Below are 26,508 nucleotides of genomic sequence, written 5' to 3'. Positions count from 1 at the left end.
TAGGATTTTACAGGTCTTTATTTTGGCAGGCTGCATGACAAACGCCTCTTCCGGGACTGCGACACGTTTGGGGGAATGGCAGAGAACGAAGGCAAAAGGTGCCGGGAGCCCTTTCTGTTCCCTTCAGCCCCTGCAGCTGCTCCGCTGGTTTCAGGGCACTTGCTTGGTTCGTTCCTAGAGAAAAAGGCTAGGGCATGATTTTCAAAACTACTGCCCATCCACAGTCAGAGTTTCCTACATTCCTGGGTACAAATGAGTGGATCGAGAGAGGGCTTCTTTCCAAATGAGGTTAGCCATAGCTTCCTATTCTTTACCAATACCTGTGAAAACGAAACACTTGCCAGGTTTTAGTATTCTACACACACCCCTCCCTGGGAATTTTGGGGCAGCTTTGGGTCCCTCTGCGGGACGGCACCCAGCGTGACCCCCTCCCCTCATTCGCCACCCACCCGCTCCTCCACCGCAGTGTGCGTCCCTCTCCTAGCGACCTTGGGGTGCCCCAAATGCCATCAGAGGCCCGAGGCTTCAGCCCCTAACCCTGACCCCCGAAGAAGGCACAGGACGAGTCCAACTGCCCCGGACAGCAGCCCAGCACTCCCTTCCAGCCCTTCCCACACCTCCATCCCCCCAGAAAGGGACTCCGCCGCAACAAGAAAGGGGGGGGCAGCCCCCAGAAGGCTCGAAGCTCCCGCCCCGCCTCGCTGTCGCGGGCCAGGGGCAGAAAGAGGGAGCGGCAGAGGCGGCGGGGACGCGGCACGGCCGGCACGGCACAGAGCGGGGGCCGCTCGCAGCGCGATGCCGGCGGAGCCGCAGGTCCGGCAGCGCCGGGGCGGGGTCCGAGCGGCGCGGGGGATCCGCCGAGAGCTCCGGCCCCGTGCGGGGACTCCCGCAAGGCCCGGGGGGCGCCGGGCTCCGGCCCTCGGGGCTTTATTCTCCGGCGCCCCGAGCCCCGCGGCTGCGGGGGAAAGAAGCGAAGGGGCGACGGGAAGAGAGGAGGGAGAGCGGGGCATGCGAAAGGGCGGGGAGGGAGGTCGGGCTGCGGAGGAAAGCGGGCGGGGAAGGGAAAGGCCGGCAGGGCAGCAAGAGGGACGGGGCACAGAGGAGGGAGAGAGGGGGAATGGAACGGAGCAGCGGGGCAGGGACAGGACAGGAAGGAGCCGGGTTTGGGGGGGACATGGAAACGGGGGAAAGAGAGGTAACTGAATACGGGCAGGAGCATGGAGCGGGAGAGAGAGGGACAGGAGGGGATCCTCCCGGCGCCCCGGCTCCGCCCCGCCCGGGCTGCTGCGCTCGGCAGAGCTCGGCTCCGTTCGGCTGGACTCGGCTCCTCGGCCAGCTTCGGCTACTGTCGGCCACGCTCGGCTATTTCCGGCCGCATTCGCCTCCATTCGCCTCTTCGGCAAAGCTCGGCTCGCCTCGGCTGAACTCGGCAAAGCTCGGCTCCGCTCGCCTCCTCGGCCCCTTTCGGCCGCTTTCGCCCACGCTCGCCTAGTCCCGCCCGCACCCGCCTTCCTTCGCCCATTCCCACAGCTCGGCTCCCTCCGCCCGGCCCCGGCTCCCTCCGGCTCACACATTTCCTCAGGGCACCTCAGCACAGGGCACACAAACTGCAGCCCCTAAAGGCTTGCGGCTCTTTCAACACACACACTCATAACTCAGCTCTCGGGACAGAGCTGATGGCCCCTTTAGGACAAGAATAGTTACACGTAAAAGCAATTCCCTCATTTTAAATCTCCTTTTTATTGACCCCCCCCAAAATCCCATCCCTACCACAAAGAATGTGCAGCTCCGGTGACGCTATTTGTACAAAGGCCCTGGGGCAGCACACAGCCGGGATTCCACGGAAGAAAGCCCGGTTTGCATTGCAGAGGTTCTCGCTCCGGCACTGCCTGTTTGCAGCTGGGCTCCGCTTCCCTCATGGCCACATCCCCGAACGATGTGCCAGATTTCCCAGAGAGCTCCCAGTAAAACTCAGCTACAGTCACTGAGCAGAAAATCCTTTGGGCTTTAGTTCCACCTCTCACCTGTTCCGAGCGCTGGGGACGCGGGTTTTGGTCCCACATCGCAGCAGCAGGGATGGATTAGGGTTTTGTTTTGGTTTGTGGTTTTTTTGTGTGCGTGTGTTTTTTTGTTTTTTTTTTAATTAAAAAAAGGGTAATAACAAACCATGTCTGACATAAATGTCTTGAAGTGCCATTCAAGGTTTTTAAACCCAAGCAAACCGTCCTAATTCCCTAGCCCAGTCTTCTATTCATACTGGCTACTTACACCCCAGTGTAGGAAGCTCTGCAGCCTTCTTCTCCTGTCCTGTATTAGACAGAGGATGGATATGAAGGGCACACGCATGCAGTCTTTTTGGTTCTTCAAAAAGATAAAAATGCCTGCAATAAAAATTACAGAAGTAATATTGTCTCTCAAAGTGTTCCAGAAAAGGGAAATTGGAGCTTTAATGTCCCACTGAGAGATGTTGAATAAAATCTTCCCCCTGAGTTTGCACCCAGTAATAAAATACTGATTTTTTTTTTTTGACCAGACAAGGTAGGTCTATAGGAGAACAGCTCAGGAGGCTCTCATGGCTCACGGTGATGAGGATGGAGCAGGGCAGAACGTTAAAGGTGAAGTGTCAGTCCCCTGAATTAATGCCCTGATGGAGCCAATTTTTTTGCTAAGAGACACAACAGATCCTTCCCTTTGTTCCCCAGTTTCCAAGTCACCTGTAATTCGTTACCTGCACCAACCTGCCGCAGCTAAGTGACAAATCCAGCTCCTGTGCTCCAAGCCACGTGTCTCCCTGACGTGAAGGGAAGTCAGGGATACAGAATCAGCTGTGGAAGAAAGACAAGACAAAAATCAGAACATATATTCTTCTATTTCCCCACAGGATTACCAAGCCAAGCTGCTTGCTACCTCCAGGACTATGTTTGAAAAGAGTTCCCTAACTCTTTTCTTAGCCTGAAATTCCGGAGTGGCTTTGCCCATGCAAAGCCAACGATCCTACTCACAAGAAGGAACAAACCAGCTTCCTGTTAAATAAAGCACTTGGAAATATGAGCTGTCAGATGCTCTCACTGACCAGCAAAAGGGATCAGCATCCAGGCCCACGTGGAGCTGGGTTTTTAAATATCACAAATAAACTTAACAAAAAATTATTCCTGACTCAAACCCACAATGCCTCAAGCCATCAAAACAAAAATAGTTCTGGAATGACAGCTACACCTCTGCAGACCACAGCACAAAAATAACACTAAAGAATTTCTGACACCTTCCTTTTGAAGATGCTCTTACAGCATATTATCATAGTAAAGGGGCATTCCCTACATCTCTAACCAGAACTAGAGCTAGAGCTATCAGTTACTTTCACATACTCGCATGTCTGTATGGTGGCCTTAGGAGAAGCTGGCAACACCTCTTCTGGTACCACACCTTGGAGGCTCAGATTGAGTCAAAAGCACCACTGAAACCAGCTTGCCAGGAGCTAACTGAATAATGAAAGTCATTTTCTCCATTTCTGTGACAGAAAAGCCCTCCATTTGGACAGCATTATTTGCAGCCAATTATTCTGCTACTTCCAGCAGTGCTCCAGGGAGCTGTATCACTTCTCCGCAGAGCTCAGGAGCTGTTCATTAGGTTGATCTCCTATAGTCTCCAGTTCCTTTTGCTTGCACAATGTGCACCCTCCAGTACCATATGACAGGAGCTTTGAGTGCTGTCTGTTGCTCTGTATTACCCTCATAGGACTGAGGAACCCATCCCAGCCAGGGAAAGAACAGCTTTTTATTCTTGGATTAGGACACAAAGTGCCACAGTTTATCCTAACAGTGGGAGGAATAAAGAGGAATACCTGGCATACTCAGAATTCCACCTTAGGGCAAAGCCCAAGTGACACTGCCCTACAGCAGGATTTGAAAAATTCAGGGTCCATCTCTTAATAAATACATTTTGGCAAGAACCTGCACGATTCTCTTTGACATGTATTTCTCCTTTGTAATGACTCAGTGCTTGGTCTCTAGGACTTCCATATCCCTGACACACTTGCACTCGGATTACTAGCAGGAGGATCACAAACTTAGGTAGTCTCATATCTGTGCAGTATTTAAAGTCAAGGAACACTGGGCTTGGTCAGTAAGACGTCCAGTTTTACAATTTTCCATCACAGCTGCCTACACCTTTTAACATAAACTCGAAAAAGAGACAAAATTCCACCCTACCACTGTTGCAATAGGGAACTGAACTCTGATTTCAGACATTTTCCTCCTGCTTGAGCAGGGACATTGTACAAGATGACTCCACTGGTGGGTCCCTTTCAACCTTAATAATTTTGTGATTTTCAGGGTCTTCAGAGCAAGCCTGCTGAGTTTATAATGTTTTATTTAATTAAAAAAGCTGGAAGTGCAGCTCGAACCCTGAAAGTCAAAATGCGTTTATTCCTTACTTACTCATTACCCCCCAAAGTAGAGCTGCAGCTCAGCAGACAGAGAGGGACTTCTGTGGACACTGCATTTGTCACCTGTGACTAATTTAATTCAGCAAGCTCTAAACCACAGGTCAGCCTGTTCCATTACAGCATCATCAGGGCAACTTACAAGAACTGAAGCCAACTGAGAGTCCCTTCATCCCAAAGAGGACAAATATAAGCCTTTTACTTCAGCTCAGCAGAACTCTTAGTTCATCCTAACAAGAGGTAATGCATCCCAGCAGGTGTCAGTGAACCCAACCTCTTTAAATACTCATTTAACCCTACCTCAGCTGGTAATCAAAGTCGTGGGGGTGAGGCTAGGCTGAATTTCTCTTTTCTGTCCTTCTCCAGAGTAGTCCTAGTGAAGTGGCCTTGGACTCTGTTTTCTGAAGAGCCTAAGTGCTGCTCATGAAAGCCTCTAGATTTTTCTCCTGCTGCTGCTAGAGCTGTGACTTTGAAGAACTCACTCCTAAGAGCTGGAAATGTAAAAGCCAATTGGATGTGCTGGGCTGCAGTGCCCCAGCGCCCCAGGACAGGCAGTGCCCCTCACCGTGCCTGTGAGAAGGTGAAGCCAACCCACACCAGGTGCCTGTGCTGGACAAGTGGGAACACTGAAGCCAAGGCTGCTTCCTTCTTGAGGCTTTCTGAGGTAGCTGCTAGGAGAATTTCTCTTAGGCAGTCTCTCTCTCAAACCCAGTCTCTCAATAACCTTCTGACACAAATAGAGGAGGATTTTTGTTCACTATCTCCATGTGTGCAAGGTAGGAAAAGTTAATTAATTGCCAGCATACCAGAGGATTCCGCCAGAGGAATCCTCTATACCAAGGCCTTCCATCAGAGCAGAAGGCACTAACCACGCAAAACCTCCAGCGGGAAGGATCCTTTCCTCCTTTGCAAGAAACTGTGCTTAAACATTCCCCAGTAATTAAATATGCTTATGACTCTTAAAACATTTAAAGTTCCTTGAGGGAAGAAGGTGTGTGGAGGCACTATATGATCCACTGTGTTTGTTACGTTTGGGGTTATGTTATATATTCTTACGTAATGGTTTGAAACTTATCTTTATCCCTGCACCGTGTCCTTAGAACAAGGCTGTGAACACTCTTTTTCTCCAAATACAAGAATAATTGAGGAAACAGAACAGTGTTTGTCAGAAATAATGAGGGTAGAGACTGAGGGTGCCAGCATGCTGACTTGTACCACCTTAGGACACTTTTGGAAGTCATCACTCCTGTAATATACTGGATCCAATTTCAGCAAGAGCTCCACTCTCTCCTGTGGTTTCCACAGGGCCAAATAAGGCAAGAGCTCGTTGAGACTGAGGGCTCCTCATGCCCTCCAGCAAGGAGAGGGTGGGCAAAGACCCATCGGTAGGAAACAGATGATCCTCAGACTGAGCAAGTTGCTAACATCCTCTTGAATGTGCTGTGGAATTGTGCAGGCATTGCCATGGCCAGGGAGAGAGCAAATGGATGCTCTGATAATCTGCAACCTAAATTTAGCTGCAATTCCAGAGGGACAGTCTGATAGCCTGTTCCTAAGACATTTCATTTCCTGGACCTCAAAGATCCCCTCAGCCACTGCAGCTGCATTCTCTGAGGGTATATCGTGCGTTTCAGGCAGTTGGTGTTGGGTCCCTCCTCACTGATTCTGCCCCACATCTTGTGTTCCCAGGCTGAGGTGGGAGACTTGAGTGTAGAAGCAATTATTTATCTCTGCCTAACAGAGACTTCTGAGTATGATCTAGCTTAAATGCCTGCTTGTAGGGCAGGCTGCACAGCTGAACTTGCCAAACACGGAGAAGCTAAACAGGCACCAAACCCTTGGCTTATTTCTGGGGGAGGCCCTCAGATGGCTTCTGAGCTTCTCCAATCTACACTCTACAGGGAGTCTGCACATCTCTCCAGCAATTGAAATCTTGAGCAGGGAAGCAGGCTGGTAGCAAAAGACTGAGCTAACACATAGCGAGGCCAAAGGAAACCGAGTGTCAGCACAGCTTTGAGTCCAGAAACACAATCAAAGCCTGGGGAAGAGTGTGGCAAATGCTGGGGTCAGCAGTGCAAGTACAGGGCAAGGCTGGACGGTCCCTGAGCAAAGCACCGGGCACTGCCCAGACCAAACCAAAGACCAGAGTCTAAGCAGGAATACAGGGAGATTTCCAGGAGCTCTGCTGGGCTGGGATAGGCTCCCATGGTAAGCTGAGAGGATGGAGACTCGGCCCCCAAGCTACAGCCACTGGGACAACTCTCCATCACGGGGCCAGGGAGCTGTGCAGGGCACAGACTCACCTCATCCCCAGCACTGCTGTCCCCGGAGAGCCCGCTGGCTCTCTGCTCCTGCGAAATACTCTCTTCTCGCAAAAATCCAACTCCCTCACCACCTGCATCTGCTTCTTCTTCAGTATTGCCCGCAACCTTCATTTCTGCTCTCTCCAAGCACTGTTCATCTCCACCTCTTTTTCATTGCAACATCTTTCAGTTGACACCTTTGAAGTGAAGAGGCCACTGAATTCTACCATTACAGAGTAAAACCACTCAGTATTGACACAGCCAGCTATTAGTTTTAATCCTCAGTTCTGCATTCCAAGGGATACTTTTGAAAACACACTGAAAACTCATAAAAATACGTGGCATTCACTGGAGCCAGGGCTCACTTCTGCACTGTGCCTTGGCACAAACACGCTCCATCACCTGTGACATCTCTCCTGCATTGACCATTGTTCAAAGCTTTCCTGCAGGGGCCTGACGGAGCAACAGGAGCTTGCTGAGCTTCTGTCAGGGCAGGAGCATAACAGGGTGCAGATCCTGTCCTGAACCCACCAAAGAGGGGTTTTTCCTGCATTCCTTCCTGCTGTGACACTCAATGACAAACATCCTCTGGGCCTCTATGTTACCAAATACAAGTACATGCCAATGTTTAGCGAGGACAAGTTCAGCTTTCCCAATCTAAACTTTCCATATGATGCAATGACACTGTCACTTATTTACTGAGAACCCCAGCCCACGTAGCCTAGAGAAGTGTCTGTTGGCTCAGAGCAAGCTTTAGGAGCCTGGAAGAAGCTTGTTTTGGTTTAGATGCCAGGCCCAAGACTGCATTTGAACTCCTGTCTCCCCAACAGAGGTTTCTAACCCATCCCCCATGTCACATGTGCAACACCAAATTCAGCAGAAAAGCACTTCTGGGAGAAGCTTAGGAATGGAGGAAAGTATAGTTATTATAAGTGTTTCATATATCTGTATGTAAAGATAGCTAAATAGATAGCTAAATATGTACAGACATCTGTACACCCACCTACACCGGTATCTATATGAAGTCCTTTTTAGACCCCTCCCCAAATTTCTAAGTGATTGGTGCTTATAGAGGCAAACAAAATGAACTTTTAAGTTAAGCCAACTTGGGTGGCTATTTGTGTCACAACAGTCTCTGAAAAAATGATGACAGCACTTAAAAGTCACCAATAGTAATAATAATAACAACAGTAATAAAGTATTTTGCTGCTATTTTGGCAGCTTATGCTGCTTCTTGTACTTACTGCTCAATGCCTTGCTATTTCAGTAGTTCACTATGAAGCAATAAAGCAAAAGCCTTAAGGCTGGCTTGCTTAGCTTACAAGAAGCTCTGTTCCAATTTGGAGAAAAAATAAAACTTGGAGCATTATCAGTAAAACAGAGATTCTACCCATACCCATTAAAAATGCAGTATTTGCTCTGCAGACCTGCAAAAACTTACTTTAAAAGGTTAACTGCGACCTTTCATAAACCCAGTCTCATTTTAGCAGAAGAGTTTCCTGCTTCTCTGTGACTGTGAGATGTATCTATTAAGTTCCTTTCAAAGGCCTTGCCTGACCTATTCATTTTGCAATTGAGAGCCAAAATAGCTCAATATCAAATATCTGCAAGCACCTTAGTACTTTTGGAAGAGTGGAACTGCTCGATCAAATCCTCATGCTGACCACACTGTTTCAAAATGCAACAATGAATTATGTCATTATGTCTCCATTTGGAAAGGATTATAATGTAAAATTAAGACAAGAGCCTGCCCTACTCTGAAGGCATGGGGACAATGGGGATTTGAGTCCCCAGTATGTAACTACTGTTGCAAATGGAAGACATCTATCAAGAACAGAGACGTGCGTTACTGCACGAGATACAGTGCCCAAGTCCCAGACTTCATTAACCTTAATTAAATGGTTTTGAAACCAAAATTTTTCCGTAGCAGTTCAACTGCATTAAAAGGGCCCTCCCTCTCTGTAAATGGTTTTGATACATAAATATGCAAGCACTCCCAGAAGGGCCACATCCTTAAGGACTGCTACTATATATTTACTTTATGAAGACACTGCCCCATCTGCTGGGTCAGCCACGCACACGGCCCCACTGCTACGCTTGAGTGTGGCACTGGAATAAAACTTTTCTTGTGTTTAGGAACAAAACCCCGTCAGTCAAATCCACAATCATTCCAGCAAGTAGGGATGCACCAAACTGCTCGGGTTTCCATCCCTGTTTATTCTGGAAACTGACCACAAACTCCTACGGAGATTTTGAAGGGCACAAGGGCTTCTTGTGAAAGCACAAAGGAAAGAATAAATGACTAAACAGGTATGTTCAGAAGAATCGGTGGGAGGTTTGTACCTAAGCACATAAGGCCACAGCCTCCTTTTTCAACATGTACAATCGTAGTATGAGAGAATGGTTTGGGTTGGAAGGGACCTCAAAGCTTTTCTCATCCCATCCCCTGCAGGGACACCTTCCACTACAGCAGGTTGTTCCAAACCCCATCCAACCTGGCCTTGGACAATTCCAGGGGTGGGGCTGCCTCAGCTTCTCTGGGCAACATCTGCTAGGGCCTCGTCACCGTAACAGGGAAGAATTTCTTCTGTATATATATTTCTTTAAGCTTTAAAGTCCTAAAGCAGAGGCCACCTCAGGCAGGCATTTACGGATGTAAAGGGTCCTTCTCAAAGGTAACTGTAAAACATGTTCAATGTTCATTAACCTTTCATATGCTGCTCACCAATTACAGAGTGCTTTGAAGAATTTTTAATGAACGTAAATTTTAACCAAAAATACTGCAAAGCCATTATTAATACTGTATGTAGGCACAGGGTACCTGACTTGTAAAGCTGCCAGGAACCTAAACTCTTCTGATAAGATTTGCCACATTTTTTTCTTTAAATAAATACATTTTTAAAAATCATCAAATGTCCCTGCTTTATTTCACCACAGCAACGAAATAAGCACAGTCTCAAGTCTGTGCTTCTGTTTCCTATTACATTAATTTCTCCTACCCTGTTCCTCCCTCAAAGCAGTGAACGTGCAGGCAAGTAATCCTGCCATTGCTCCAACTCCATGGAGGATACAAACCTGCCTGCAGCCTCTGTCCCTCTGCTACTAGGTAGTCCCTGCTGCGCCCAGGCTCATTATTCACCGTTGTAACAGAAATACTTTCATTTTTTTTCTCTTAAAAAGACACCTAACATTTCACCAGATGGTATCAGCACTTCCAAGTGCCTGTAAACCAGACTCCCCAAGCCCAGCCCATTAGGAGCTGTTCTGTGAGTGGCAAAGGAATCCAGAAATTAATCGCCTACCTTACACCGCTTCTCACCTGATCTTGGCTACTTCCTTTCCTCAGGCTCTGGCAAGAAACCCAGACATGAAGCAATTCCCCAACCACAATGACAGCCATGAAAACTATTTAAGCTGCTGACAGTTCGGCCCGTATCATTGGGCAGTCTGACTGAATTAGCACAGAGAATTTTAGGCTCCCCACACTCTTCTGAGCAGAGGTAGGGTGCGTTATGTTCCTGTCTTGTGGAAACCTGGCACGTGGCAGAATGGGAGTTGGGTTTGTGCATCCTTTGCTGCTTACTCCTCTCCTTACCCCCAAAAACTGGACGTGGAGCTGCAGACATCCTTTTTACCTTTGTACTGGGGAACAAAGAGGTGGCAGATCCCCACCATTAATAGCCTGTGCAGACAGACCAACAATGAAATACAACTGTACTGGGTTTGCAAGGCAAAGCTTTGGTAGCAGGGTGGGGGGCAGAGCGGCGGCTTCTGCAAGAAGCTGCTGGCAGCTTCCTCCATGTCTGGCAGAACCAGTCCCTGGCAGCTCCAAAGATGGATGTGCTTCAGGATGAGGCTGAGCCCATGAGAAATGGTGGTGGTGCCTCTGTGATCATGTGTTTCAGAAAAAAGAAAAAAATAAGTTTCTGCACAGTTGTAATTGCAGCCAGAGAAGAGTGGAGTGAGAGTACGTGAAAGGAACAACTCTGCAGACACCGAGGTCAGTGAAGAAGGAGGGGGAGAAGGTGTTCCAGGCACAGGAGCTGGGATTCCTCTGCGACCATGGTGAGGCAGCTGTGCCCCTGCAGCCCATGGAGATCCATGGGGATGCAAAGATCCACCTGCAGCCTGTGGAGGAGACCCATGCCAGAGCAGAGGGATGCCTGCGAGGAGGCTGTGACCCCGTGGGAGGCCTGTGGAAGGAGGAGCCCCTCCTGGAGCAGCTTGTCCCTGAAAGGCTGTACCCGTGGTAGGGTGGCCCACGCTGCAGCAGCCTGAAGGGACTTTCACCCACTGGAGGGACACAGACTGCAGCAGTGTGATGGGGAGTGTTGCCTGTGGGATGGACTCACACTGCAGCAATTCACAGGGATCTGCTGCCTGCGAGACGGACTCATGCTGCAAAAGTTCATGGAGAACTGTCTCCCATGGGAGAGACCCCATGGAGCAGCAAGGGAGCCGCTGCTTTCCCTGATGAACTGATTGTCACCCCCATTGCCTGTGTCCCTGCACAGATGGGGTAGGAGGTAGAGCTGGGAAGGAGGGTGTGGGAAGATGATGTTTTTAAGGTTTTATGTTGTTTCTCATTATCCTGCTCTATTTAGCCATAAATTCAATTAGTATCTCTAATAAGACTCTCTTTCGCCTGTGACGGTATTTGACGAGCGATCTCTCCGGGTCCTTATCTCAACCCTTTTTTGTATTTTCTCTCCTCTGTCCAGCTCTGGCGGCAAGTGATAAGAGAGGCTTTGGTGGGTGCCTTGCATCCAACCCACTACATGGGAGCCTGCTCCTGGATCATGGAGCAGCTCCTGCCCCACTGCTCTGGGAATTACAGCCTATTGGAAAGCACTTGCTAGCACAGCACTATGTAGAACAAAGATGAAATATTCCTCTTAAGCGTTTCTGATAGCCACCAGCAGAAGAATGACATATTCACCACGCCATCCAGCTGCCTCGAGATGTTGGCAATTGGTGGGTTACACTGATGGAAAAAATATTTACCCTAAAAATCCTGCAATGCACAAGAGCAGAGAACTAAGCACAGAACTCACTCACAATGGCTGGAGACAAAAGAGCTACAGCTAAAGCTATCACAGCCTCTAGTCATCATGCACACCCTAAAGCATGTCTGATCTATGGCAAGAGACCAGAAACAAGCCTGGCTGCTGGCTGTTCTTGCTCCCCAGCTGATTCTCATTGATGTTTGCCTTACATAATTCCACTTCAGGGCCTTAGCTGGATTTCCATCTGGCCATCACTCTCTCATGGCTGATTCCTTCCATTTTAAACCTTTGCTCCATCCCTGTGACATCTGCTGTTTTGTAATACCCCACACCCATCCCGGGCTCCTCTTTCAGTCCACGGACAAGCCCCCTGTCATCTGCTGAGCTCCTCTGCCACATAAGCCTCTCTGCATTCACCTTCACCAGAGGCTGCTTCAGTTCTGGCTGGACAGCTGCACACACATTGCCTCAAGTAGCTCCTCACTCATCTGTGTATGAGTATCATCAGAAACAACTATTAAGCACCCAAACTGCTTTTAATTGACCAGCCGTAACTCAGTGTTTCGCTCAGTACTTATAAAAGGTCACAGTTCTGTGTTTTCCAGTTCTGACTAATAGTACCCACCACCTGTAACCCCCAGAAGTGGCAATATTGCTCAGCTGCTTTTCACATCTCTCTTTAGCACATGCTATTAAGAGACCATTTACCTAATCAATTACACATTGAAAAGTATCTCTAGTGTCTAAAGGTACTCTAAAAGCTGGATGCAATGGAGGAACTACTTCCTGAAACTGATGGATGTGCTAAATCAATGACTGGTCACTGATTAAAGGCTGGAGCACTCACCTTGAGCTTTAACACTTCAGCTGATCAGCATGTGCACATGAGTACGTATCGATGCAAAGGATTGTCTTCTGCTTCAACTGACAAACTGCTGGATAGCTTTTAAATTAAAAAAATCAAAAAATAAAATAAATAAAATCTGTATTCCTCCAGACCCAGGGGAACAAACAAGCCAGACCTTCCGGACCCAAGCCCCAAGCCCTGCCAGTAACACACACAGCACTAAGGGATGCACAGCACGGCTGGGTGCTTAGGTTACCAACTTCTGAACTCAGGGAAGAAAGGAGGAAAAGGCAAACTTCTGGATTATTTAACAAAGTAATTTCAGCAACGATCACTCTTGGTAACTTAATGGAACAGAGGAGCAAAGTCCTCTGCCCAGAGACAAGAAGTGACTGTGTATGGCTCAGCTCACGGCCACATAACACACTCTGACCTCAGTCTGCTGGAGCATCCTCCATATGGGGACAGCAGGGGCAACCTGGATGGCTGGACTCACCTTTGACTACCAGCAAAATGCTGAAACAGTCCTGACCTGGTGCTGTGCGAAAGGAAACACTGCCAGGAAGCATTGACGGGATCAGTTCTGAAAGCAAAGCGAGGTCCTGGCCTCATGCATTGCCCTGTTTTAACCACACAGGCAAACAGCTAAGAAATGTAACTATTTTCTGCTTAAAAGCCGCAAATTCCTTGGAGAAAAGGAAAACTCAATCTGACAAAAAGAAACACTCAGGCAATGGTGAGAATCTGGCACATACCGGATAACAATCATTGCCCAAACGCTCCCAGAGAAAACTGAAATTAAAAGTCACAAGGCAGATGCAGAATATTATCTGTTGTGAAAATACATTATTCAGCCAGCACTGGTGGTGGAGACTTTTGGTGCAGTGCAATCTGCACACCCTGGTGACCACATATGCAGCAAGATGTGCTGCTTGGCATAGCCAAGAGAGAGCAGCACCCTTGCTTGTGAGGCATTTGGGAACCAGTGCCCTTACAGGTCAGAACTACTTGTTATGCCACTCTCACTGCATCACAGCCTTCTGGAACTCAAGTAACACAGACCAACCCTGCCTCGGGGCATGCAAGAAATCATATGGGGACAAGCTGCAGACAAATGGGCCACTAGTCCTTGCCACATGCATCACCAATGGCACAGCATATGCTCCCAGTTACACTGTGGGTCACACTCTGGATGGAGATCTGCAGTCCTCCATCAGCCTTAGAAGAGACAGATGCACACACTCTACAGCCAATCATCCAATTTGCACCAATCTTCAAGACAAAATCACAGACCACTCACAGACAAACCTATGGCAGCGAAGTTACATTATGGCTTACTTAGTGGAGAAGAGGCCTCAGGAGTTGTCACCAGCTCTCTACAGCTTTTGTTTGCTCTACAGCACTGTTTGCTTGCCTAAGCCCACCCAGCACATGCTCTGGATGAGACCACAGTGGTCCTTGGAGCAGCAAGTGCTGCCAGGAGCTGGAGCCTTCCTGTAGCGCAGAGCTGCTCAGGAGCTGCTGCTCTCCCTGCACCACAGAGCCCTGTCCTGAAGCCTCCTGCTCCCGTGCCTCCATCTGCCATGGCCGTGCCCAGCCCTCGAAGGAAAAGCTCACAGCTCTGGCTCTTACAGCACTGCAGGAACTCGCACACGAGGAGGAGGAAGCACTGGGCTCTCTCACCCCCAGTGCCCGCCTTGTTCCAGCATGTCAGTCCTGCAGGGCAAATGCCCCAGTATTACACGCATTTATACAGCAGTATTAGACTCCATTTGGTAGCAACATCTGGCCTCCATTTACACATGCACACAGTACAAACTGATGAGTAAACTCACCCAAGTATTAATGTGACAATGGATTCTTCTCAGCTTTTGCTAACTTGACACCAAGGACAACGCAATGCAGAAAATCAGCCACGCAGCTTCAGACCTAAAAGTTAACTAAATCCAACATTTTCTTGCTAACAGCGATAGCAGGAGAAATGCACAGGCAAAGAAAGGAAATAGGCCATGCTGAGTGCAGGCTTTCTTGGAGGATATGCTGGTGCTTCTAGCAAACAGGGATGTAAAAACTTGCTGCATGGGACTTTGCAGTAGCCCTAAAGCATAAACAAGCTGTGCTAGAAATGGTTTAACAATCGAGATGAAGGTTGCCAATAACTGATAAAATAACTAACTTCCAGAAATAAAGAACCAACTCAGCTATTGATTCCTCTGAACAGAGGAGAGGATGGATCTCTGTGGTACTTTTGCAAAGTGCTCTTCTTGTGTGGTTGCAGCTTCTCTATTTAGCAGTTGGGTGAATGCAGTTCTCAATCCTTCTGCTCAGTCACCCTCAAAGACAATGCTTCCTGATGTTCAGAGGACCTCCATTTGCTTCAGTTTGTGACCACTGACACTCAGCACCACTGAGAAGAGTTTGGCTCCATCTTTTCTACATTCTCTCTTCAAGTATTTGTAACTAGACGCCCCTGAGACATCTCTTCTCCATGCTGAACAGCCTCAGCTCTCTCAGTCTTTCCTCCTGTCCCTTTACCACCTTCACAGTGCTCTGTCAGACTCTCTCAAGGAGGTCCGTGTCTCTCCTGTCCCGAGGAGCCCAGAGCTGCACACAGCACTCCAGACGTGGCCTCAGCAGCGCAGAGCAGAGGGGCAGGACCACCTCCCTGCCCTGCTGACAATACTTTGTCTAATGCAGCCCAGGAGATCACTGGCCATCCCTGCAGCCAGGGCACACTGTTTGCACAAGTTCTAGTAGTTCCAACGGGGCTCAGCATTTCTGGAGGACTCCACTTGAGAGATTCAAGTCCCATAAAAGTGCTGAATAAACTCACTGCGAGGGATTACGAGATCAACCGATGCATTGTGGAGAGACAACTGGCTAATTAAATGCCCTGCATCCAAGTAAATGGGAACAAGGGAAAGACTGAGAATTTAATGTACCTGCTCCTGGTTCTAGCCCACTTGTCCATGTTTGCCAGGCTTTGTTTGCCTAGAAAACTTTGGGTACTTCCTCCTGGTTTTCCCTGATGACTCATGCTACTTTCATCCCAAGCAAACAACTCTGCCATTTTTTACCCTTTAGGAAATAGATTCAAAACAGAACCAAAACTGCTTCAATAAGGGACTACATTTTGCTTTGATGAAGCCTGTGTTTACTAAGCCAACCTGCTCTGCTGGAAGTCTGCATGCCCCCTTCCCCGTGGGGGTTCCTCTACCACAGTCCAAAGGCAAAATGAGAAAATGTGCCTGGGCTGGGAAGAAACAGAAGCCACACCTTTGCAGCCTGGAACAAGCTTGAAGAATGCAGTTTGCCCTCTGAGAGGGCTCTTTGAGCCCAGTGGAGGGGGCTGAGAATTCACACTGGACTCACTTGCAGTAACCCTCTCAGACTGTATTATGTGTGTTTGCAAACAGGCATTACCTCATGGCAGAACGAGGTGGGAAAAGCAGGACTGGTACATCACACACTCTTATATACACCAAGTTAGAAAAACCCCTGTTAGGTTAATGTTTTTATACCGGTTTACAACCATGGGAAGCCGTGCCTGATGCATTACATGTTCATCCCTAGGTATTGGTATCCTTTCTGCACATGCTGGACAGATGCACCCGCATCGTTCATGGCTGTACTGTTATGAGCCCTCGAGAGCCTTGCCTCACATTATTTTTTCCTCTCCTCATTTTATCCTAAAGCATTGGCATATTGGTAAAGCCTGTACCTCTTGCTTTTCTTATAGCAACAGCAGTCACTGGAGGGAGAGGCAGAGGAGCTTGCCATTGCCATATTGACAGAAGTCAGCACTTCAGATCCCTGTTACTGCCTCAGAAAGAAAGATCTTGCTCTACTCACTTTCATCTCCAGCAAGTGCCAAATTATGTCAGTGTGAGAAGCTGCTCTGTCTCCTCCTTCCATTCACTGGTGGCAATGAGGCACAGACAAAAGATAAGGAAGACAAAACACCCAGCCATAGTTTGTGTTCAGCTGGTGAGTTTTTCAAACGCCTTGGCTGCACAAGCATAGGCAGCAATGGGAATTTTCTTTCCAGACAGAACCAAACACTAAAACACTAAAAGCAGGCTAGTCTTTGCCTGACCTACAGATATCCAATGACTGATGTTTCTTTAAACTGTCATAAAACATTCTATATGGGACTGCAAAAGAAAAAGCAGAAGGACCAGTGAAAGATATTAAATTATTCAAAGTAAGGAACTTACTCGGAGGCTTTAAATACAGTGCTTAGGATTTGGCAGAAGCTGAGCAGCCAGTTCATTCAATAAGACCCAACAAAAATAATGGTATGCATTTCTTCCTTTTATAGGTTTACGGCTAGAGGTGTCCAATTCCCACCTAAGTGACTCCCCTGGGCATAGGCCAGAGCAGTCTAATAAGCTCCTGTGACTTTCCAAGAACTGAACAAATGAAACAACACAAAGATGAGTGTACCTCAAGAGCTGTTTATGGAATATATTTGAGCTGGACTTAGTTTATCTGCATCCACAAATGCTTTAGGACCATCACATTACACTTGCAGGCAAATACACACACACAGAGAAAGGCATGTGCAGCCCCATGCAGAGATCACCTATGAGCTGCCAAAGAATAAGATGCCATGTTTAATATCCAAGAGAATAAATCTTCTTGTGTTTTTTAGGCTGCCTGCTGAAGTTGTTGCTGACCTATACACTTTAGGCTCATCTAACATTGCTGGGGAATTGAGGACTTTTAAGTCTGAGCATTCAAGACTTTCACCCAGCCTTGGGTGTTTTCTCATTTATGTTTTAAGAAAGTCCATCTTATATTTATCTTCAGGCAGCTACTCAAAAAGAAAAAAGGAAGGCACAGCCCTCCTTCAGTGCGTCCAGACTGTTTTGAAGAGACATCCAAGTAAAGCTTTTGAAGAGCCACAAACATTAACCTGACTGCTGTTACTCACTTGTGAGGATTTCTGACATTGCCTTTCAGTGACACTTCCCTTTGAAATCATTAATGAGCATCCTCCAAGGTGCTTCACCCTTCCAAGGTGACTGAATCTACTCCAAGAATTTTCTCCTTTTCTGAAATACACTCGAATAGACTGAGCAGACATGTCAGCTGTGCCTTCTGGATTTTTTTAAAGTTTTACTATTTCTGGTAGCAACACCATTTTCATCACCAGTATCCATCCCTGTGAGCCAGAGAGGAGCAGATCACCTGTCTGTCTTGACACTTTGCAGCTACTCTTGAGGAGGCTGAGCTGCCATGAGTCCCAGAACACATGAGTTTAGGAATCCAGGACCCTGGAAGCCTGGGCTGGAGGCAGCCCACTTGGCTTGTTGCAAAAGCCTAGAAAACTTTGGGTACTTCCCAAAATTAATTACAAATTACACAGCTGAAAGCATTGCATTCCTACATAACATTTTCATTTCAAGAAAAAAGTCTTTGCTAATTCAAAATACTCAGAAAGTAACTACTTTGATCTAGAGCCAATACCCTTTTTATCAGCAACCCAATGTGTAGAGAAAGCAAAGAAATACTAGCATACAAAATGTGAGTTTGTAGCCAGTGCACTCCCCAAACAGAAACAATCTGTGGATTAGCATTAGCCATCAGCAGTGGCTCTGAAGGGCTTTGCCTCATCCATCACCTGACAAGGACATGGCAACTCCACACTCCGGCAAAATTCACAGTGTTCAGAATTCTTACAACAACCATAGACAGCTGCATGCAATGGAAACCAACAGATGCCCCGACCTATCTCTTGGCAGTGTGACTACTACTGAAACAAATTTCTTTTTTTCCCCTCAGTGCCGGCTAGTGCTTTAATTTAACCCACATACTATCACATAGCCATGTCCAGGGAGCAAGTCTTCTCCTTGCTTCTGTTTTAAACATTATCAACATGGCTCTATGTACAACCACGTTCTACAGCTTTTAAGGCAACTATTACCCAATTCCACCTTTATACACAAGGGCTTTAGCAGACCTGCATCAACTTCATAATGCCTGGACATCTGTTCTCATGTGTTCAGAGGAGAAACGAGAGAAATATCTCACTGCTTGTTCCAAGGCTTTCTTCTCTTCAACTGAACAAGGCTCATGAGTGGTACAGAAGGAATGAGGGAAGTATTTTTTTCTTGGAGCCCAACAATCAACCGACAAGACAACAAGGAAGCCCCTCTAGGGGACTTCTGACCACTCAGGTCATCGATATATTATTATTTTAACAGTCATAAAAATCACTTTTGTGATATTTCTCTCCTTGTTTCTTGCCATTCCCCATTTGTCCATCCAGATACATCTACTCTCATGTATCAGGCTGCACAATCCGTAGTGCAGAGACCATGCCTTCACTGTGTTTATGCAGTGCTCATGCAGCAAGAAGACTCTTGTCTAGCAATGAGGGAGGCTTAGGGATATCTGGTGTCCAGTAGCACAAGCAGCTGACAGTTCTTAGCTCTTCCTCAAACAAAATTTCATCTGTTGTATGCAACAGCCACTCCAAGTACAACTGCATTTTACAAAGCACTTTTCTGACAGATTTCAGCCAGGCTAAATGATGGCTCTTCCTCTTGTCAGAGGAAGTACCCTTGCTTTTTGCTTTGCCTGTGGATCATAAAAGCATCAAAGCACAAGGCTCTGCCTAATGACTTCAAACCAGAGGCCTCTGGATCCACTCTCAAGAGCACGTTCCCTCCCTGGGTACCTGCCTTGTCCCACCACAGCTTCCACCCTCTTCTTGGTGGATGCCCATTCTCAGCCAAAGCACAGCCATGGCCAGCCACTTGGGGATCATGCCAAAGCCATAACTGGGGGCACTGGGCAGAGCTGCCCACACAGCTGGCGCAATCTGGCACATCACCGTACCCGTGTGCTACACAAGTTTTGCTGCCACTGCCGTGTAGCTCACTGGTAACAGAAGATTCACAACAGATAATGGTTTAAATCAAATAACGTGATCTGAGCCCTGCTCTACTAACACGATTATCTCTTTACCTTTTCATTGCTTGCAATAATCAGGTAGTGGCAAGTTAATGAATTTCACAGCACGCATCACATAGCACCTTGTTACATAGCTGTTTCTTCTGCATCTGCAACAAAATGAAGGGTAAGACTGTGAAATTACTGACAGAAGGCAAGTAACAGTGTCTACTCACCACGGGAGAAAAGATGCCTCCAAGAGACTCATTCCATCATTCCCCTCTCTTTGGCAAATTACAAGAAATTAGCCCTTTTTATTTCTGGAAGAAATACACCACAGAGCAGTTGTGCCACCAGTGCACTGTCACCACGCTGCACCCGTGGGCAGCTGATTCTGCACTGGAAACCAGAGAGCAGGAGAGCAGAAGCCTGGGGATGGGGGCTTGGTGGTATGCCAGAGAAGGCAGCTCCATACCTTTCACAATTCTTTCCCTTCTCAGTGCACCTGCTGCAGAGAAGGCCAAAGCTAAGACATTTTATATACATTTTTTTGATCACCCTGTTAGCTTAAGCGGAAACTTAAGTCTTCCCAGAACAATAAAATTCTATAGCATGCAGAGAGAAACGGGCAAGCACCAGAACCCCAAGGATCACTCCCAAGGGAAAATTAAATTCAGTTAGGGATGAAAAGAGCCAGAAGGTAACATGAAGGAAGGTAACAGGACCTCGCAGCCAGCAAGAGGATGGGAGAAGAAGCTGTGCTATCAGCAAGTACCAGTGCTGCAAATGCAGGGAGCACCATGCAGCCCCGTCTCTGCCAGGAAAGGCTCATGGAGCAGAAGAATGAGCACACAGGCTGCCTCTCAATCTCCTGGCAGGAAGCTTCTCTACTCCCCTTGTGCCTGGACACAAAGCTTTGGGCAGTAAGAAGGGAGAGGCACGGTGGCACCCGTTCAGGGACGAGCCAAGCTACGGCACACCCTGCCCTGGTTCAGTGCTGGGAACCGACGGTGATCTGGCTACAAAAACCACAGGAAAGATCGTGTTTGACCCCGTGCAGCTTTTCTCTTAGAAATCACTTTAGACACTCTTCTTGTGACTAGCGCTCAGCAAATCCTACCAGGACAGAATGGGACGTGCTGCAGCAGCAACCCTGACCATGGCGTGGCTGTCCCTGCTACCTGCATGAACACAGCTCAGCCACAGAGAAAATCTTTTGTGCCAGGAACGTTTACCAGTGCCAGGTGCTGGTAAGCACTGCTCAGGGTGCTGCTGGCACCTGGGATGGCTCAAAGCTCCATGGTTTGTGGCAACAGCCAAAAAGCACGTGCCACCTCCTGAGGACCTCCACCTGTAGTACCCCGGGCAATTCAAAACCCACTATTCCCTTGTGCCTTTGTCTACCTGGAGTCATTCAGGGAAATGAAAATACACTAACTGAATTAAGAAGAAAAATCTGTTAAGATACATTCGTCTTAGGCCTCTGATGGAGAATTGAAGCACCATCAATTGCCTTCCTTCCTGCTCCTTTAATTTGCAGAATGAGTGTCCATACAGACTTCTAATGAGGTTTAGTTCATCTTCCTGAAAAGGTAGCTTAGTTTAACTTTCTTCTATTCCTCCTCTAGACAACTTATGAATTACAGTATTAAAGCACCCTGACTCAAAGGATTCTTGCACTGTGGGAACACTTCCTGCTCAGAGTTTTTCAACAGTTAAAATCCCTGTGCAATCTTTTATGCCAGCTTTAGTCAACTAGCCCAAATGGGTCCACAAAAGACATCTGTATGGATGAATGCAATTAGTTAAAATCTTCTCCTTCTCCTACTTTCACTCCACTGCTGGAAATGACACAAAACATAAGAAATAACCCAGTACCTGTTCCGTTTTCAGACTGAAGCAACAGCATGTTCCTGGCTGCTAATGCAGCAGGGACAACAGCACTGCAGGGAACTCTTTGGATAATCACGTCTTCATTTAAAGAGAAGCCAATTCCTTCATCTAAGCCATCACTACCCTCCATCAGAACAGCCAGCATATCCACGACATCTAATAAGTGAAGGAAAAAATGTAAGCAGAGGACCCAGACTAACTGGGAAAACAACAGAGGTAGAATGCAACATTCCAGGAACACAAGGTATCTTTCTAGTTCCCCCCCAAAAAAAACCCAAAACAAAACAAAACCGAAGATAAAACCAACCAACCAAACAAACAAACAAAAAAAAAAAACCCTTAAATTAGTAACAACAAGATAACTATTTCTACCTCAATAAACCTATAATGCCTCGAACCATTCCAGGGAGGGCGGCAGGAGGGGCGGGCAGAGCCAGGGCCCCGCTCAGCCGCCCCGGCGGCATTTTCCGGCACGCGGCCGCTCCCGGCGTCTGGAGAGGGGCGCGGGGCCGGGAAAGGCGGCGCAGCCCTGCTCCGATGCCGCTCGGCCGCGGCCCGGGAGCGCTGCGACCGCGCCTCCGCCGCCCGCCGGCACCGGCCCCGGCCGCCCTCGGCCCGCGGGGCCGCCTCCAGCCCACCCCTCACTCACAGACACCGCCCCGCTCGCCGCTCGCCCCTCGCTCCCGCCCCTCCCGCCGCTTCGGCCGGGCTCCGGCTGGGGGGCTGCAGTACCGCCCTGTGCCCACAAGGCGGCAGCACTTGTCCAGAGGGTCCGCGACACGATGGCGGCCCGTGGGGACCTTGACGGAGAAAGGCGTTTTTGCCCATGCCTGTCGGCTCCCGCCAAAAACCCGCACGCTCGCGGTGCTGCTGACCCCACAGCCCGTGTGCACGGCACCCGAACCGCCGCGGAAAATCCCGTCGGGGGGCGCCGGCCGTGCGGGTAATTCAGGCAGTGTAAAAAACAGACACGGGTCCTCGAATTTCAACGTCCTCGTTTTCGCGCCCTCTCGAGAAGGTCAAGCGAGGCCGCGCCACGCCACTCCCAAGATGGCGGCCGCGGGCTGCAGTACCGCTCTCTGCCCACACGGCGGCAGCACCGCGCCGTCCCCGCCGGCACGGCCTCGGCAGCGAACGCCCCAAAGCGTCCGCGCGGGAAAGAACGGAACAAAAAGCCTGCCTGCGACCCGACAGGAACCGAAAGAAAAAAGCTTTCCTCTTAAACTGCATTGCAACAGGGTTTGTTTTTATATTTTTCAGATTTATACTCACAGTCGGATTTGTAATGGATACTGATGGAAAACTGTATTTTTATAATTTCTTACATTTATTCCTATTCTATTTTTTTATACATATCTTATTAGATTGCTTACATATTTCTATAGTTAGATTTAGATTTCTAAAAGGTTTATATTGCTTAAAATAAAACCCTGCCTCTATCCAAGTAAAAATCTTTTAAAAAACCCCCTTTATTTAAACTCCATTTAAATGTATCTCTATTTTTCGCATTTATATTCAAATTTATATTTTAAATGTAGATTGATGTATGATGCTATTTATAGTCTATCTCTTCCTAATACTAATTTTAATTTCTATTTTATATTTTTATATATACACCTGTATACATTGATTATATATTTCCATATTTAGAATGATATCAAACTAAAATGTATATTCATCTCTTTTCCATTAAAACCCTGCCTCCAACCAAATAAAAACAAAAAAAGCCCTTTCTTTAAACGATTTTCGAATTTTTTTTTTTTCATCATTATAGTCACACTTGAACTTCTACTTTATATAGATGTATTTATAAATATATTTTATATATATATATATAATAAGTTAGCGAGATAGATAAATTATTTTTTAAATTCTATTTCGTACACACTGCTAATATTTATATTTACTTACCTTTGAATTTTCATATAGATCTTAACGTATTTAGGATATATTTCTATACAAAGACTTCTAATTTTATTTCTATTCATAATTTTAATAATAAAACCCCTACCTAATACCAAATAGAAAATAAAAATCCCCGTTATTCTAAATTATATTTAAATATTTCTATACTTCTATTTTTGATTTTTACAAGTACTTATCTATTCTATCACAACATATTGAGGTACTATATTTCAATATATAGTATTTATGACATGAAATGCGTTGTAATAAGACACATACAGTAAAATATGCATTAGGTACTGTATTGATTCCTATTGTTTTGTAATATTCATATATCCACATGTATTAATTATACATTTCTATATGGACATTTATGTTTATAATCGATATTTATATGCATATAAACATATAAAATACTCCATATCAAACAAGGTTATACCTAATAGTAATGGACAGCATTATTTATGTTACATGTTTCATTTATATGTTTTCCATTTACATTTAAAATTGAAGTTTTATATTCCCATTATCATGTTTATGCATGTGTTCTATTTCATTAGAATTATAGTTAAAACTTTGCAGTTATAATCTAATTCCTAAAAATAAAATGCCAAAACAAACAGCATCAAATTCCCACCAATACCGTCCAAAAAATTCAGAAAGGCTCCACCAGCCAACCAACTACCAGCAAAAAAACCCGCACTACACTCCTTTCATTAGCAGCTCTTATCACGTCACAAAAACGAAACAAACATTTAAAAAAACCCTATAGAAACCCACACAGCAAATCACAAAAACCACTATAAAGGAAAAAAAAAAAAAAAGCCAACTAACTTACCATACTTCAAACCATACAAGAGACTCCCAACGATCCTAAAAAAAATAGTAACCAAAATTCTACCACTACACTAACTCATAAAGAGAACCCAATGCTCTATAAAATTAACTAAAAAAACCCCACCAAATAATTACAGATATAAAAATAAGGGAACCACGAAGAAACAAAAAATTCACCCCCCAGATAAAATAAACACCTAAAGAGATCCACCATGGAAATGCCCATGTTCACAAAAATAAAACCAATAAAAAACAACAACCAAACACATCAAACGACAAAAAAATACATATTAACAACAACAAAATAAGTTCCTAACTCAAGAAACAAAAATTGCCTCAAAACAAAAAAACCACCTAGAAATAAACACGTCGCCAAAAGAGAAATGTAACTACAAACAATATCTCCCAAGTTCTCTGCAACAATGAAACATACACGGCAATCAAATAAGCCAAATGAATGAAACCCCTATAATATAATAAATAAGAATGCATTCATCAATATTAAAGAAAACCTCACCGATTAACTCCAGGGCACTCCCTCAAGCCCACCAAAAAAACCACTACGCACTCGCGCTAATAAAAGCCTCCACAACCGAATTGAAAAACGACCCTCTACTCCATGCTCCGACCCATAAAAACCAGTGTAAACCTTTAGAAACGCATCCTTAAAAAACATAAGAACCGATCAAAAAGAAATCAAACAACAACACTCAACCCAAAAAAAAACCTTGTCACGAGCACCCGAAGCAAGAACCGTAACAACCAAGAAGTGCCCGGGGCCCTTCTCCTACAGCGACGCCGATCAAAAGCCACCGATCCCAGGAGCTCCTCAGGAGCGCCTCAAAAGCAGCGCAGCGAGGGAGGCTGGAAGATGCGGAGCCGCGCTCCCGGCCCCGGGCGCAGCGCGGCTCCGGCAGGAAAGCGGCTCCTCCGGCAGGCAGAGGCGGCGCCGCGCCGGCAGACCCCCGCCCGCTGCCCCCGGCCCGGCGGGGCCGGCACCGGGCCCGGGGGGCCCCGGCGGCGCCCGAGCCCCGCGCCCGGAGCGGACGGAGCGGCGGCACCGGCCGGCACCGGCGCGGCGCCCGCGCCGCCTCCCCCGCCCGCCGGCCCGGCCAAAGCTCCGCTCGGCTCCGCACGGCTCGCACCGGCGCGGCTCCGGCGGGCCCGCGGCAGCCCAGCCGCGCCCAGCTCCCCTTCCGCCCCGGCCAGCCCCGGCACTGCCGCCAGGGCTCCGCGCCGCACCCTTCGCTGCCGGGCCGGGGGCAGAAGAAGCGCCCCGAATGCAGCGGCACAGCCCGATCCCCGCCCTGCCAGCGCTGCCACGGCTGCAGCTCCCTTCCTCTGAAGGCCCGACACTGACGCCATGCTCCGGCGCTCACCTCACCCCAACAAGGGCACAGAAATGTAGGCTTCCCTTCAACTGCGTCCCCTAGAAGAGAAGAAAAGAAGCGGCTTGCCTCAAATGATGGCAAAAGGGGGCTTCTTACCTCAATCCAAACCCCTTAAAAGGCGGGACCACAGGACTGCCCCCTCCAATTCAACCTCAGGATGACGAAATTTCAAGGGAAAGGAGAAAAGTCCCGGCTAAAAAAGCGCACCAGCTCACCTGCTCGGCTGCTGCTTCTCGGCACAAAGGTTTGTCCCTCGGCTCCTCCTTTGAGCAATGCTCCACGTATCCAGGTGATCCCCCGGACCCTGTCCGAAGCACCCACCGTCCTTCCAGGAGATAGCCCCTGGAGTCCCCCATAAACTCCTCTTCTCCAGCAGCTTCATGCAAAACCGATGGGAGGAAAACCCCCTAAATCAGCCGCCGGAGGAGCCGCCCCCTCCTCATCATCCTCTCAGCTCACACCTGTGGCTGCTCTGAGCCCTCATCATCCTAATAACTCACACCTGGGGCTGCTCTGAGCCCTCCTCATCATCCTCACAGCTCACACTTGGGGCCTACTCTGTGCCCTCCTCATCATCCTAACAGCTCACACCTGCCACTGTTTCCACTCTCCAACAGCGTCTCTCCGTCTCCAGCACACAGCCCACTTCTCACAGATACAGATTCAACAGAAATCTGCTACGGCTGTCGGCTTTTCTTAATCCACCTGGTTACACAATTAAAACACATACATGCTCTGATGGTGATTGAAAGAAAGCTTTCCCCTGGAGAAAACAGTCCTTTTGCTGGCACACTTTGCTACACCTTTGGAAAAAGCAGAATCGGCACCGACTCCTAAGACCCCTGCCGAGGAACCCAGCCCTGCTTGGGACACCCAAAGCAGCAGACCTCGAAAAAGGAGGGGAAAAGTCAAGCTTGGAGTGGAAAAAGAGGACAGAAGTACAGCAGCCTTTAAAAATGCCTGCACGGAGCAATAGTGGGAACCA

At 47.5% G+C, this 26,508-nt stretch overlaps 1 protein-coding gene across 1 annotated transcript; it reads right to left on the bottom strand.

The window, feature by feature from the left end:
• Positions 1-22,407, bottom strand: LOC146763247 (uncharacterized). Its single transcript, XM_085571312.1, has 5 exons — positions 22,040-22,407; positions 21,376-21,546; positions 2,739-2,825; positions 2,269-2,381; positions 1-320 (listed from the first exon to the last, which is right to left on the bottom strand). The coding sequence occupies exons 2-5, from the start codon at positions 21,533-21,535 to the stop codon at positions 225-227; spliced, it is 456 nt and encodes a 151-aa protein (XP_085427438.1). The 5' UTR covers positions 21,536-21,546; positions 22,040-22,407; the 3' UTR covers positions 1-224.
• Between the last annotated feature and the right edge of the window lie 4,101 nt (positions 22,408-26,508).

The sequence above is a fragment of the Lonchura striata genome, chromosome W (assembly GCF_050655825.1).
Source record: "Lonchura striata isolate lonStrDom1 chromosome W, ASM5065582v1, whole genome shotgun sequence".
Classification (NCBI taxonomy): Eukaryota; Metazoa; Chordata; class Aves; order Passeriformes; family Estrildidae; genus Lonchura; species Lonchura striata.
This window is presented reverse-complemented; position numbering and strand designations above follow the sequence as displayed.